We start from the raw sequence: 15,671 nt of genomic DNA, 5'->3' as shown, positions 1-15,671 counted from the left end.
TTTGAATCCTGAATAAAACCGACCTGATCTCAGAAAAAATATGTTGCATTACCTATCGAACGCACCTCCTATTTTCTTGATTCGCGTCGCAAAATTACCTGCCTTTTCCTTGTTTCCTAAATCACTTATGGGGAGTGCTAGGATGGTTCTTTTGACAAGGCCACGGCTAGTTTTCTTTCCTGTCATTCTCCAGTCATAGCTTGTGTTTCGTCTCTAACAAAAATTCCGTCGACAAGACGTTTTATTTCTAATCTTCCTCACATTTAATGCGTTGCTTAGCCCACTCATCTTAATACTGCCAAGAGTCTTCTTTTCCTCGCGTTGTCTACAAGCTAGAGAGGCTCAGCAGATGGAATGGCTCAAATGGTTCAAATGGCTCTGAGCACTATGATACTCAACTGCTGTGGTCATCAGTCCCCTAGAAATTAGAACTACTTAAACCTAACTAACCTAAGGACATCACACACATCCATGCCCGAGGCAGGATTCGAACCTGCGACCGTAGCGGTCGCGTGGTTCCAGACTGTAGCGCCTAGAACCGCTCGGCCACTCCGACCGGCGCAGATGGAATATCTGTGCTAAATAAGATGGCCGAGTAGTGGACTCGTGGACTAGCCCTCTGTAGACACCGACTTCAAATCTCAGTGCAGCCACCGTGAGGAGGAAACGAGTTTTAGATTAAGGGAAAACCAAACTAGCCGTCAATTGGCAACATTTATCACACAAAAACACACGGAGACACGTTTGGCAACATGTATGCAAACAGTAGTTGTGCAGCCTTGTGTCGTCTTTCACATCAAAAAATGTATAGTGCTGCAAAGCAGTGTGGGATTATGTAAAATGCAGCAGTGGCAAAAGAGGGAGTATCTCAAAAATCTGCAAGGCGAGGACAGTTCCTGATGTGCGCGAAAAAGGAACATAAAATATCGTAAGTAAAATCAACATCTTTTGTAACGAACTGTTTTTAGGTCTGTAAACCAAGCTTAATAGGAAATATATTTTATTACAGACCACTGAAGATGTTTTATGTGAATAAAACGAAACTTGTTTCATGACAAAAATACGCAATTTCTTGTTGTTGCACAGACGGATTTAAAGTACCTTCAGTAGCTAGATTTAAGTGTTCATTCCACCTGGTACTGGACCGGACATAACCAACATATATTTTAGTACTAGAACAGACTGATAGACTAGTGAAACACTATAGATTCTTTTAACTTGTTAAAGTGCTTTGCATTAGAAATTGTTTAAATGCTAACAAGTTACCAGCTTTTGTGTAAAATACTCATATTGATGATTTGCAAGTCTTCTTATTTCGTTATTAACAGCATACAAAACAACGTCACTTCTGACAGATTTAAGCTGTGGTTACTATGCAGACTGAATATGAAAACTGAAGTACACTGCTGGCCTTTAAATTTTCAACATCACAAAGGCTGCATGCAACTATTATCAAATTGGCATGAAGTGTAGTACATGCATGGATATGCAAATAGTTACCATCTCATTAGCAACTGTGTGATGCAGATAGAAGTGAAGCCATCTCGTTTCTGTATACAGAATGATTCAGCTGCTCTTACCGCAGGGTTTTGTGGAACCCGCAATGCCTTCAGGTAAAACGCGCAAAATTTAACATTCGCCGGCCGGTGTGGCCGTGCGGTTCTAGGCGCTACAGTCTGGAACCGCGTGACCGCTACGGTCGCAGGTTCGAATCCTGCCTCGGGCATGGATGTGTGTGACGTTCTTAGGTTAGTTAGGTTTAAGTAGTTCTAAGTTCTAGGGGACTGATGACCTCAGAAGTTAAGTCCCATAGTGCTCAGAACCATTTTGAACCATTTAATATTCTCTCACTCGCTGAGCGAAAACTATTAGTCTTACAGAAAAAAATCGAACACGACCCTAATGTAGGAAATTTAATGTAGTTAAATTTTGTACGGTATGTGTTTTCGTTAGAGGCTGCAGTTTTCGAATTATTCAAGAGAAACGAACAATAGTGGCCTTCAAATGCGTTTTTCTTGAATACTCGAAAGATGAAGACTCCAGTGAAAACTTACGCTATTACAAAATGTAACTGCGTTACTTTACCTACAAAAATGTCTAGTCCATTTTTTTCTGTAGGACTTAATGCACTGATAAGCCAAAATGTTATGACCACTCTCACCGCGATGTCGCATGCCCCAGGAGGTGTTGCAGGCACGTGACGCGGTAGCAAAGGTATGTAAGCGGAGCAGACACGGTCGGGGGATCACTCTAGAGAAGGTATGGGCTGCAAATGGGGATATCCATTGACATAAGCTACTTTTACAAAGGGAACATTATTATTATACGCTACTGGCCACTAAAATTGCTACACCAAGAAGAAATGCACATGATAAATGGGCATTCATTGGACATATATATTACACTAGAACTGACATGTGCTTACATTTTCACGCAATTTGGGTGCATAGATCCGGAGAAATCAGTACCCAGAACAACAACCTCTGACAGTAATAACGGCCTTTCTTACGCCTGGGCATTGAGTCAAACAGAGCTTGGATGGCGTGTACAGGTACAGATGCCCATGCAGCTTCAACACAATACCACAGTTCATCAAGAGTAGAGCCTGGTGTATTGTGACGAGACAGTTGCTCGGCCAATATTGACCAGACGTTTTCAACTGGTGAGAGATCTGGAGAATGTGCTGGCTAGGGCAGCAGTCAAACATTTTCTGTATCCAGAAAGGCCCGCACAGGACCTGCAACATGCGGTCGTGCATTATCCTGCTGAAATGTAGGGTTTCACAGGGATCGAATGAAGGGTAGAGCTACGGGTCGTAACACATCTGAAATGTAACGTCCACTGTTCAAAGTGCTGTCAATGCGAACAAGAGGTGACCGAGACGTGTAACCAATGGGTGATACGCCATTATGGCGATGACGAATACACGCTTCCAATGTGCATTCACCCTTATGTCGCCAAACACGGATGCGACCATCATGATGCTGTAAACAGAACCTGGATTCATCCGAAAAAATGACGTTTTGCCATTCGTGTACCCAGGTTCGCCGTTGAGTACACCATCGCAGGCGCTCCTGTCTGTGATGCAGCGTCAAGGGTAACCGCAGCCATGGTCTCCGAGCTGATAGTCCATGCTGCTGCAAACGTCGTCAAACTGTTCGTGCAGATGATTGTTGTCTTGCAAACGTCCCCATCTGTTGACTGAGGGATCGAGACGTGGCTGCACGATGCGTTACAGCCATGCGGATAAGATGCCTGTCATCTCGATTGCTAGTGATACGAGGCCGTTGGGATCCAGCACGGCGTTCCGTGTTACTCTCCTGAACCCACCGATTCCATACTCTGCTAATAGTCATTGGATCTCGACCAACGCGAGCAGCAATGTCGCGATACGATAAACCGCAATCGCGATAGGCTACAATCTGACCTTTATCAAAGTCGGAAACGTGATGGTACGCATTTCTCCTCCTTGCACGAGGCATCACAACAACGTTTCACCAGGCAACGACGGTCAACTGCTGTTTGTGTATGAGAAATCGATTGGAAACTTCCCTCATGTCAGCACGTCATAGGTTTCGCCACCGGCGCTAACCTTGTATGAATGCTCTGAAAAGCTAATCTTTTGCATATCACAGCATCTTCTTCCTGTCGCATAAATTTCGCGTTTGTAGCACGTCATCTTCGTGGTGTAGCAATTTTAATGGCCAGTAGTGTACATAGCCTGTGAAGAAATATCTCTAAAACTGCGAAACTGGTCGAATGTTCACATCCTACTGTCGTGAGAATCTACAGAAAAGAGGTAGGACAGTGAAACTACCACTAGGTGCTAAAAGGTTGGACGTCAGCGACTCGTCACAGAACGTGGGGTTCAGAGACTAGTTGCTCAGTAAACTAGGAGAGATGGCAATCTGTGGTATCTCTGCCGAAAGAGCACGATTCTGGTGCACAGACAAAGAGTTTCGTAGCACACCGTTCATCGTACGTTGGTGAATACGGAGCACTGCAGCAGATCACCCTGCTTGATCACATGTTGACCCAACGATATAGCCAATTACGACTGCTGTGTGCACGGGACCATTGGGATTCGACCGTCGATCAATGGCGACGTGTAGCCTCTTCTGATGAACCCCATTTTTCCTACACTATGTCGATGGTCGAATCCACAAACGCCGTCATCAAGGTGAACGGCGGCTCGCAGCGTGCAGCGAACCACCTGCATCCCTTCATGCTTGATGTCTTCCCCGATGGCCATGTCATCCATCTTTCAGCTGTGTAATTGTCTGTGTCTCGGTACCAGAGGGGAGGATTCGAATCTGCGACCAAAGCAGCAGCGCGGTTCTGGGCTGAACTGCCTAGAACCGCTCGGTCACGGCGGCCGGCTTCACCACGTAGAAAATCAGCGGCTAGTCATTTACGCTGATTACATAACCTGTGCGTAGACATATAATGCCACATACCTCCACAAACCAACCAACAAACTGTAGGATTCCTGATACGTAGAATCAGTGATGTATTTCGTTACAAAGACGGATAAACAAGCTATTAAATAGGTGGCCATAATGTTTTGGTTCATCAGTGTGAATTGCATGTAGCGAGCAAGAGAATATGAAAATCTTATGTGTGGTATTTGAAGGCGTTGCGTGTTACTTAAAACCAAGTTTTATTGGTAGCTGAATCAGTCTGTATAATGAAACATGATATACCGGTTTTCTTAGTCAGAATTGGCATTTAAACGTTGGTTATTTGTGAGATTCTGTTACGCTCAGTATAAGAAGGAGAAACGTCTGCTTGCACATGGAATTCGATGCGACAGGATTGGGACTTTTCGAGGCTGCACTTTATTGTGCTACGACATTGCTGCTCATGTTGCTCGGAATTCCTGACTGCCATGTGACTATGGAATCGATGGGTTATGAGAGCCACACTTCAATCACACAAAATCTCAAATGCAGAACGCAACTACCGCTCGAGAGGACAGACATATTATCTGTTCAGCCATGCAGTATCGTACAGCCACGTCACGTGCCTTGAATTTGAATATGGTCTTGCTTGCAGCAATACAAGTACCCACAGTGACAGAGACCTCAGTGGGCCGCGCGGGATTAGCCTAGCGGTCTCAGGCGCTGCAGTCATGGACTGTGCGGCTGGTCCCAGCGGAGGTTCGAGTCCTCCCTCGGGCATGGGTGTGTGTGTTTGTCCCTAGGATAATTTAAGTTGAGTAGTGTGTAAGCTTAGGGACTGATAACCTTAGCAGTTAAGTCCCATAAGATTTCACACACATTTGAACATTTCTCAGACCTCAGTGGACTGTCAGTTTGACGACCATCATGTCCGTTCATCTTTAGGTGGCGACAACTAGAGGTGATCTAACAGTGGTGCAGCCAACGGCAACACCGGATACACGAGTGTCACCATGGCATTTTTCAGACGAGTCCCAGCTCTGTGAACAGGATCACGATGGACATATCTGCGTGTGAATGCTGTGAGGAAAAAGAATTTTATCACATTGCATTTGTCATCGTCTTACTGGTAGCATCTGGACTGACACTAGCTAGACAGAAAGATCCCCTCTGGTTCACACAGCCAGTAATTTGTACAGCAACCGTTGCGTTCGTTTCTGACGTCTTACGGCCAATGGCTGTGTACTACGAGAGGCATTTAATAAGTAATGCAACACATTAATTTTGCAGAATTTGTTGTGGGACATCGTGAGATATTCTCGCCTCAGCCCCTATGGTTCCGTGAAGTTCTGGGTGGAGGCGTGGCCATATGTAGCCTTCACAATGGCATCTGTAACGGAGGTGTTTTCCAAGCAGACAGCTATAACTGAGTCTCTTTTGGCGGAAAACCAGGGTAACGCAGATATTCATAGGTGCTTTCATAATGTTAACTGAGGACTGAAAGTGGAAAAAAGCACCGTGCGATCTCCCACTTGCCGGTCGGCCGCACAAAATGACTCTGAGTACTATGGGACTTAACATCTGAGGTCATCAGTCCCCTAGAACTTAGAACTACTTAAACCTAACTAGCTTAAGGACATCACACATATCCATGCCCGAGGCAGGATTCGAACCTGCGACCGAAGCGGTCACGCGGTTCCAGACTGGCGCGCCTAGAACCGCTCGGCCATCCCGGCCGACGGCCGCACACAGTTCTGACTCTTGCAGTGTTGGAAAGTGCGAACACTCTCATTCGAGGTGATCGACGGATCACAATCAAACATCTAGCTGCTCAACTAGACGTCTCTGTTGGTAGTACTGACGCACTCGTCCACCAGTTGGAGCACTCATAGGTGTGTACCTGCTGGATTCCTCGTCGCCTAACAGGAGACCATAAATATCATCAAAGGACCATCTGTGCCGAATTGCTTGCGCCTTACTAGCCTGATAGTCACAATTTTTCGTTCAGCATCGTCACAGGCGACGAAACATGGGTTCATCACTTCCAACCGGAAGCAAAATTGCAGTCCATAGAGTGACGCCAAATCACCTCACCTCCGAAGAAAAGTTCATAACCGCAAACTCAGCTGGTAAAGTGATGGCGATGGTCGTCGGGAACTCTGAATGGTCATTCTGTTTGATGTTCTCCAGCATGATGCAACGATCAACTCTAAAATACGCTACTGGCCATTAAAATTGCTACACCACTAAGATGACGTGCTACAGACGCGAAATTTAACCGACAGGAAGAAGATACTGTGATATGCAAATGATTAGCTTTTCAGAGCATTCACACAAGGTTGGCACCGGTGGCGACACCTACAACGTGCTGACATGAGCGAAGTTTCCAACCGATTTCTCATACACATACAGCAGTTGACCGTCGTTGCCTGGTGAAACGTTGTTGTGATGCCTCGTGAAAGGAGGAGAAATGCGTACCATCACGTTTCCGACTTTGATAAAGGTCGGATTGTAGCCTATCGCGATTGCGGTTTATCGTATCGCGACATTGCTGCCCGCGTTGGTCGAGATCCAATTACTGTTAGCAGAATATGGAATCGTTGAGTTCATAAGGGTAATACGGAACGCCGTGCTGGATCCCAACGGCCTCGTATCACTAGCAGTCGAGATGACAGGCATCTTATCCGCATGGCTGTAACGGATCGTGCAGCCACGTCTCGATCCCTGAGTCAACAGATGGGGACGATTGCAAGACATCCACCATCTGCACGAACAGTTCGACGACGTTTGCAGCAGCATGGACTATCAGCTCCGACCATGGCTGCGGTTACCCTTGACGCTGCATCACAGACAGGAGCGCCTGCGATGGTGTAATCAACGAGGAACCTGGGTGCACGAATGGTAAAATGTCATTATTTCGGATGAATCCAGGTTCTGTTTACAGCATCATGATGGTCGCATCCGTGTTTGGCGACATCGCGGTGAACGCACACTGGAAGCGTGTATTCGTCATCGCCATTCTGGCGTATCACCCGGCGTGATGGTATGGGGTGCCATTGGTTACACGTCTCGGTCACCTCTTGTTCTCATTGACGTCACTTTGAACACTGAACGTTACGTTTCAGATGTGTTACGACCCGTAGCTCTACCCTTCATTCGATCCCTGTGAAACCCTCCATTTCAGCAAGATAATGCACGACCGCATGTTGCAGGTCCTGTGCGGGCCTTTCTGGATACGGAAAATGTTGACTGCTGCCCTGGCCAGCACATTCTCCAGATCTCTCCCCAATTGAAAACGTCTGGTCAATGGTGGCCTAGCAACTGTCTCGTCACAATACGCCAGGCTCTACTCTTGATGAACTGTGGTATTGTGTTGAAACTGCATGGGCAGCTGTACTTGTACACTCCATCCAAGCTCTCTTTGACTCAATGCCCAGGCGTATGAAAGCCGTTATTAAGGCCAGAGGTGGTTGTTCTAGGTACTGATTTCTCAGGATCTATGCACCCAAATTCCGTGAATATGTCTGTTCTAGTATAATATATTTGTCCAATGAATACACGTTTATCATATGCATTTCTTCTTGGTGCAGCAATTTTAATGGCCAGTAGTGTATATTGTGTTATCCCCAGGAAACTGCACACGAACTTCTTGTTCTCCATGACAACGCAAGGCCTCACACAAGTTCGCGCATCCTAGAGGAGCTCAAAAAACTTCGTTGGATTGTTCCTCCTCATCCATCCTTCAGCCCGGATTTCGCAGCTACCGACTTCTATCTGTTTGGGCCTTTGATGGATGCACTCCGCGGGAAGCAGTACGTGCATGATTGGGATGTTACTGGTGCAGCAAGACATTGGCTCTGATGTCGACCAGTAGATTGATACTACCATGCCGGCGCACAGGCCCTCCCAGTAAGGTGGTGCAAGGCCGTCTCATTGAACGGAGATTATGTTGAAAAATAGGGTTTTGTGGAGAAATGAGTGTAGATAGTATGGTATATTGGAGTTCGGAATATAACCAACCTGTTTTCAGTAAGAAAATCTGTTGCATTACTTACTGAACGCCCCTCGTAAATTTCGTACCCTGAATACCCACAAATCTGTTACAATTTCATCAAGTATTCTACTATGCTGTACACGCACAAAAGCTAAATTTATTTATTTACTACCTTTCCTGGTGTTCCAGCTGTATAACTGGAACCTTATATCAACAACTGCATCACTGAAATGGAAATTTATGGTAAGGACCAAACTATAGAAATCATCGGTCCCTAGGCTTACACACTAATTAAACTATCAACTAATTTAAACTAACTTACGCTGTGGACAACACACACACCCATGCCCGAGGGAGGTCTCGAACCTCCATCGGGAAGGGGGGGAGGTGGCACGAACCGTGACAGACGCCCTAGACCGCACGGCTACCCCGCACGGCATCATTGAACCTTTGGCTACCGTTGAGAATCGGTGTATAATGTTTTTATGTGAAAATAATACACTGTACTTCCTTTTAAGACTGACAGCTTTGGGGTGAGGTCAATCTGTACAAGATAAGTATGTTGAAGATCACTGTTAAAAGCTAAAGTTTCTTTTCAACTTTCTTGAAGACGTTTTACTTTCTCAAGTCTCATATTTGTGTTCTGCGTCAAACTAGTAGCTCCAGTGTTAGGAAATTGTGGCTTCATTTGTATGTCCCTACAGCAGTCCGCGATCACAGGCCTAGTTACTTTTCTAAGACGTCACTTCCAGTATATCGATTTTTTAGTTCCGATCCCCTCATCCAATTTCGTGGATGTTTGCTATGAGAATAGCAGCCACACTGGCAAAACGAGCGCTATCCTGAACATGCACTCACCTTCCCGACTCATAAAGCGCACGCGTGTGCCTTTTCTCTCTCGCTCTCTTTTTCTTCGCGCGCGCGCACACACACACACACACACACACACACACACACACACGCACGCAGAAGCGCAATAAATCTCACGACTGATCTCTATCGAAATGTCATAGATCAGCACGAAAGGCACAGAAGTTATTGATAGCAGGAACGAAAGAAAACCACATCCAGCTTCTCAGAAATGTTTCGTTTCCAGCAGACACAACAAGAAGATAACAGCTCGCCGATGCCAACACACTGAGACGAGACAAAACAAATTTATCGGATACAGTGCGCTTACGACTACTACCATCGAGTCTTTGTCTTAGGGGTCACAGTCAGCAGAAATGTTGCATCACCTAGCGTAGATGGTTAGACGTCTTAAGTCAAGGCGAAGACAATTTTGTAATTTAAAACTTAATTACAAACAAGTAAAACTCGACTTTAAATTCGTATTTAGTGAAACAGCTTGATGTTAATGTGCCGTGTCTAGCAGCTTGTTGCTTTGTTTATTTCTATCCGTTATACAAAATTACAACTTGAATGTATGTGTTTAATATTCCATACATTTCACGCAGTTTGGTCCCATTTTCAATCGTGATTGGCTTATTACACTCTTCATTCCTGGTAGGCGAAATGAAATTGCTAAAACGAACGTTCCTGTGCCTATAAGTAGGTCAATAAAGTTTTGAGAAATGTAAATGATAGAAATGTAATAAAATAAGAGGGAAATAAAAACGGCAAACGAGAGACACTGGGAGAAACATGCCTCTACGTCATAATAGCGACGAATTTGGAGCAGTGCACTTCTTTGGAGCATATGTCGTTGCTCAGTCGTCATGTGCTTGTGTATGGCACAAAATGATTCAGATGTACTGTAGAGCTGGAGTTAGCTAAACATGATGCATCTTAGTCGTTGTCAGTGTTAAGCTACGAGTGTTACTTTTTTTTTTTCAATTTCTGTTACTGGTGAAAACTGAAACACGCATCAGTACTAAAAAGGTGCAGCGGCGAGGTTAATTTTGCTCGTCCTACTGAAATAATGTCCACTCAGCTTGTGGTGAATTTCTTCTTGTGCAGCCCGGTCAAGACGCCTATCGTGTTAAAAAAGGATGATGTTTTTCTACCGAAAATGTTTTAGTAGAGCCAGTAGCATTATACGAATACAACGGATGCAACCAATGTTTTTCAGTATCAAGTTGAGTGAGTGATTAATTGAAACATAATTTGTGAGTGAAAACTTCGATATAATGGCACTTGTTTGATAGAAAAAACACTGCCAAGTCTGTGCTGATCTTAACTCTAGTTTCAGCACTCACTCGCAATCACAGCCATTCGTAATAGCCAGCTTATGGCATCGAACCAAATCTAATCCCGGAAAGGATAAAAAAACGAATTATATGTGAGAGAATTCTCGCTCAAATATTACACAATTTGACCACTACGAATGTTCAGTTTGCAGTCACGGCTTGTGTAACTTGCCACGCAATGTTGATTATTCAGAATTCACAATTTACATATTAAAATGGGAATTTTACGCGTTCGTCTTTTACAAACGTTCGCGTCCACTTTGCGGCACTTCACTGTCTGGTTTTAACCACTACTCCGTAAAATTTTTACACTTATTCAGAGCTCCTTATATCCACGTCCAAACATGATCGCGACTATGATCCGAACTGCCTTAGGCTCACAAAGCAATACTTCCACTCACAAAATACGCTTGACCGTACTGCTCTCTGACTGACTTATATATATCCCAACCAATCCAGCATTGGTATCAAACCGCGCAAACCCGTCTGTTTTACCTTTGACCAATCATAACTTAATAGCTTTTATGAACAATCTACTAAATGAACAACTTTAGAAATTCCACCATTATAAATATAACTCCCTTTTCAAATAACAAAATTATCGCAAAATATATCTTATTTCCCCAGTACCATAAACTGGCGAGATGCACTTTACAATTTCCCCTGAGTATGATTCACTCTCTCACTACATAGTTGATACACATAACAATATTCATTTATTTAATACTTCGCATTCACACCATCATTTACACTATTAATTAAGCAGATCTGCAATAATTAATGAAAGTCGCAATAAATATAGTTTTGATTCCCAAATTTACATTTTTAACTACTTGATAATTTCGTATTCCGTATGATGCTGACACCTTTCGGCCACAGTCGTAACTACTTGCAGCTAGCTACTGGATCCGACCGCATTTGTCATGTGATAACCATAACTCATTGTCTGGGGCATTGTCTGAGGCTGTGCGCCCGCTACCGTCTCTTACTTAAAACAGGCGCAATATGATGTGCTACGATTCGATGGGTTTATCATCATGGTGACTGAGACATGTGTCGTATCGGTGTACTAGCTTCGCTATCCTACCTGCGAGAGGAATGCCGCTTCCAGATTTTCATGTGAAGTGGAACGCCTTTCGCCCAACCACTTCCTAATCTCCAAAGATAAAAAATAAAAAATAAAAAAAATTGGAAGTCACTCGGCGCCAAATTCGGACAGAAGCGAAAGTGATCCGTTACGTCCCATTGGAATCGACGAAAAATTTGTTGAGTTGACTATAAAGAGCTTCAAAAAAATGGCTCAGAGCACTATGGGACTTAACATCTGAGGTCATCAGTCCCCTAGAACTTAGAACTACTTAAACCTAACTAACCTAAGGACATCACACACATCCATGCTCGAGGCAGGATTCGAACCTGCGACCGTAGCGGTCACGCGGTTCCAGACTGAAGCGCCTAGAACCGCACGGCCACACCGGCCGGCAAAGAGCTTCAAATGGCTGTGGAAGAAGAAGGAATGGTAGAACCCGACGAGAAAATTAATGTTTATAACCGAATTCAAGAAAATTTAAAAGCAACTTTTCAGCCTCTTAAGCGATCTTGGATACCGCGAGTCGATCAAGTTTGAATGAAATTCAGTTGACATTTAGCCTGGTGATCTACCTGGTGAACTTTCCTTCAAAGTTCTCTTCCCCGTAACTCACTTGTCGCTGTTTTGCATAAAAAGCATTCAACGGGCTCGTCAGTCAGTCTCTTTAAATTATACAGACTTCTGAAAGTTTTACAGCGTAATAAACATTTATGGTCAATGAGATTTCTTTCTTTCCCCTTTCTGCGCAATTGAGTAGGATGAATGGATTTTATGAAATATCACTCTTACTTTTTATATTTCCGATCTTTCAGATTTCGTGAAATAAATTTAATTTTTATCTTATCATACAACTTGCCTGAGATGTTTAAACTGATTCCTCAAGTAAATTCCAGAGTACTCACAGTCTGTACGCAAAAATCGACGTCCATATTGTAAAGAAATTACCGTACGCGGCATTACATATGCTAGATGCCCTGAATAAAATTCGAAAACTGTATGAAAACATTTTCTTGTTGCAGCTATGGAAAGGAGAAAAAGTTATCAGCGGAAGAGGCCTGGAAAAACAGGTTAGTTGATAAACGAGTCATTGCTACCATTATTAGTATTATTGTTGTTATTGTTATTCAATACGTACGCTCCGCAACATGCTAAGTTTTCTTGCAGTCTATTACAACAAAAACTCATTTACAGTAAACAGAAAAACAATTAAGAATTTTTTGTTTGGAATTATGCACGCTTTGTTTCTTTTACACCTAAAATGTAGGTCAAATCACTCTAACGGGTCCCTAGGCATTCTAGTAAACGTATTTTGGTGACCAGAAGGACTAATGAAGTTTTATTTCGTAAAACCTATGACCCCATGTATTAATCCTCATCCATAAAGTTGAAGCTATGCCCTCTTACAACGGGGTACAAATAATTAAATTTTTGGATGTTTAAAATTGAGTGTCGCCCTTGGGCTCGAAACTGGACCTATAGCTCGTCACATTCTGTCGGGAAGTCGCAGTACAGCATGCCCTCCTCTCTAGAGCGAACATCTAGTTCTTGTTTAGCTAAGGTTCTTGGTTATCTTGGCTATTTTAATACGGCGTTCATTATTTAAAAAGAAATTATGAAAATATGAGTGTATATGTAAAGTGTATACAAACTTGCCACTTTCGTTGCATGTGATCTCAAAGCTGCCTCAGAAAGTGTGGAAGAAGATTGTTATATCCTACAGAATTTATCTCGTGGTGGAAGAGAAACAATACCCCTTACTACCAGCTACTTGTTGTACACTGCTTGTACTTTTACACAAGTATTGTTTCGGTCTCGAAACAATAGGCAGGCATCTAGAGTTTATATCTAAATATAACTCAATTGCTTTAGCGTCTAGATATATTACTTTCAACATATTGTAAAAAAAATCTACAAGAAGTCTTTTGACAGTATTTGTTACTCAAGAAGTATTAACAGAACACACGACTCGGCTGCTGTACTTATGAAGTTCGACACTTGTGAAATTTTAGTGTGAAAACCGAAATATTCACCACGAAAATTGAGCTTGTTCTTCATGATGCTAATGAACACTGCGATTGCAGTATAAACATGGGGTACGTCTAGAAGAAAAAACAACCAGTGGAAATATATTCTCTTCAAATACTTTTTTCCGCTAGCGAACTGTAATTTGATGAAACAGCTCATCATGAGTCATGCAAATCTGCAGATTATTTTCTGCTTTTTCTTTACGATGCAAATTCCAGTATATGTCGTAATATGACAATGAATCCGCACTCTTGGAAATCTAATTGTGGGATATTAACGTATCAAGAGAATTAATCGTGACAGGTTGCTGTTTCTGCCAGAATTATATTATCTATTCGTACCATTTCAGTGATAAAGATTAGTTACTGATAGGTCCCGCTCTTGGAAATGTACTAGCCCTTGGAAACAAAAGAAGTACTCTGTAAAGACCTTTCTGAGCTGACAGTAAGTATTTCCGGGGCTAATGATTTGCACATTTCAGGGTTAAGCTTTTCGTACCAACACATAGGAATATACCACTGTTTCGAGAAACCTTTCACACTTATTATTGTATATATTAATGTACTGGTTTAAATTTTCGAGTAACTCCCATCTTTCTGAAGGTAGTACAATTAACAGCTGTTGTGAACCTTGCTGCTCTTGTTGAAGGAAACTAAAATGAAATTAAATTATAAATTAGATGAATACCGAAAGAACTGCCGTAATTCTGGTTGTGAGAATTTTCCTGTTCTGTCTTTACGTCTGCGAAATACAGTAAGGTCATAAATATTGTCGCACAGAACTAGTAATTTATTGTCCCGAGAAGAGGGTTAGCTGGAAATTACTTGATTCTATTTAACTTTAGGTAAAGATCAGTAAAGAAAAGGGCCAAACTAGGAAACGTGCGGTGTGGAAAGGGGGGGAGGGTGAAAGAGACATTGGATTATAAACATCGTGAGAAGCACGTGGCTTCAGCGGGCTAGTTGTGGCCCAACGATGTCTGAAAAGCAGGACACCAGATCCATGATGGAAGTAAGAGTCACAGAATCCACGCACCGCTTCCCAGACCCCGTTCGCATTGGGAGGGCAAACAGGAAAGCGGATATTTCAGGATGGTTGCACCAGATCGATAAAGGTATGGGCAATTTATTAAGGCATTGCAGTCTCCACTGCATGTGATCGCTTAACGATTATGATTATTTTTTCATTAATTTAGCCTGGGCAAATTACTCAACGGCTTTCAGTTAATTTTTAAGCTGTTGACCGAAAACAGGGCATACGCTTATAAAAACTGTCACACTGGAAATTTTCCACATAGCTTTCAGAGGTACTTGCTTTTCCTCTCACAGTACCAAATATACTTCGTCCGTAAATTAAATTTATTATTTATAACTGCGGGCAACCATTAAGAAGACAGTGCTATATTAAATGTTTGCAGAGATAATCTTAGAAACTCTATTATGCTATTAAAATTTGCGACCTTTGTAATCTAGTTCAACTTACACAGAAGTGGAATGACAAGTCAATTTTATGCCTTCAGTGGCGGAGAGGGTAGCTGTTCGTCTCAGATACCTTTTCAGTATTTAGCTCACTTTAAAAAGGTTTCATTAACAACTAAAATTCATGTTACCTACAAGTTGCATAATAAAGGACACATTTACACGCGATAAATTCTTATTCGCGTCTAATGTAAAACACTTGGAGGCCAATAAAGAAAAACGTGGCTACAGATTTTTAAACTTCTTCACTGATTAATTATCCTATACATCCATGTAAACGCAAGAGCATTACAAAGAGAATTGGCATCACAGTGTTTGCTGAATGGAGAAGCAACCTTCGGACTGATCATCAGCAGATCGCGAAATAGTGTTAGATCAAAAAAAGTTTCAAAATGTAGTCTGGTCTTTAAGGGGCTCCGGAAAGGCTCAAAATCATGAAAAGTTCAATTTTTACTTTTTTGCGTTTTCTGAATCTGCAGACTATTACCTTTTAAT

The 15,671-nt window shown here is 42.8% G+C and overlaps 1 protein-coding gene across 1 annotated transcript in view; it reads left to right on the top strand.

Annotated features, from left to right (window-relative positions):
• The window catches only part of LOC126470665 (uncharacterized), a 1,059,339-nt gene that overhangs the window by 343,728 nt on the left and 699,940 nt on the right, over positions 1–15,671 (top strand). Inside the window, exon 4 of the mRNA XM_050098659.1 lies at positions 12,693–12,740. Coding sequence (XP_049954616.1) covers positions 12,693–12,740 — 48 coding nt within the window. The remainder of the gene's footprint in view (positions 1–12,692; positions 12,741–15,671) is intronic.

This window comes from Schistocerca serialis, chromosome 3 (genome assembly GCF_023864345.2).
Source record: "Schistocerca serialis cubense isolate TAMUIC-IGC-003099 chromosome 3, iqSchSeri2.2, whole genome shotgun sequence".
Lineage (NCBI taxonomy): Eukaryota > Metazoa > Arthropoda > Insecta > Orthoptera > Acrididae > Schistocerca > Schistocerca serialis.
This window is presented reverse-complemented; position numbering and strand designations above follow the sequence as displayed.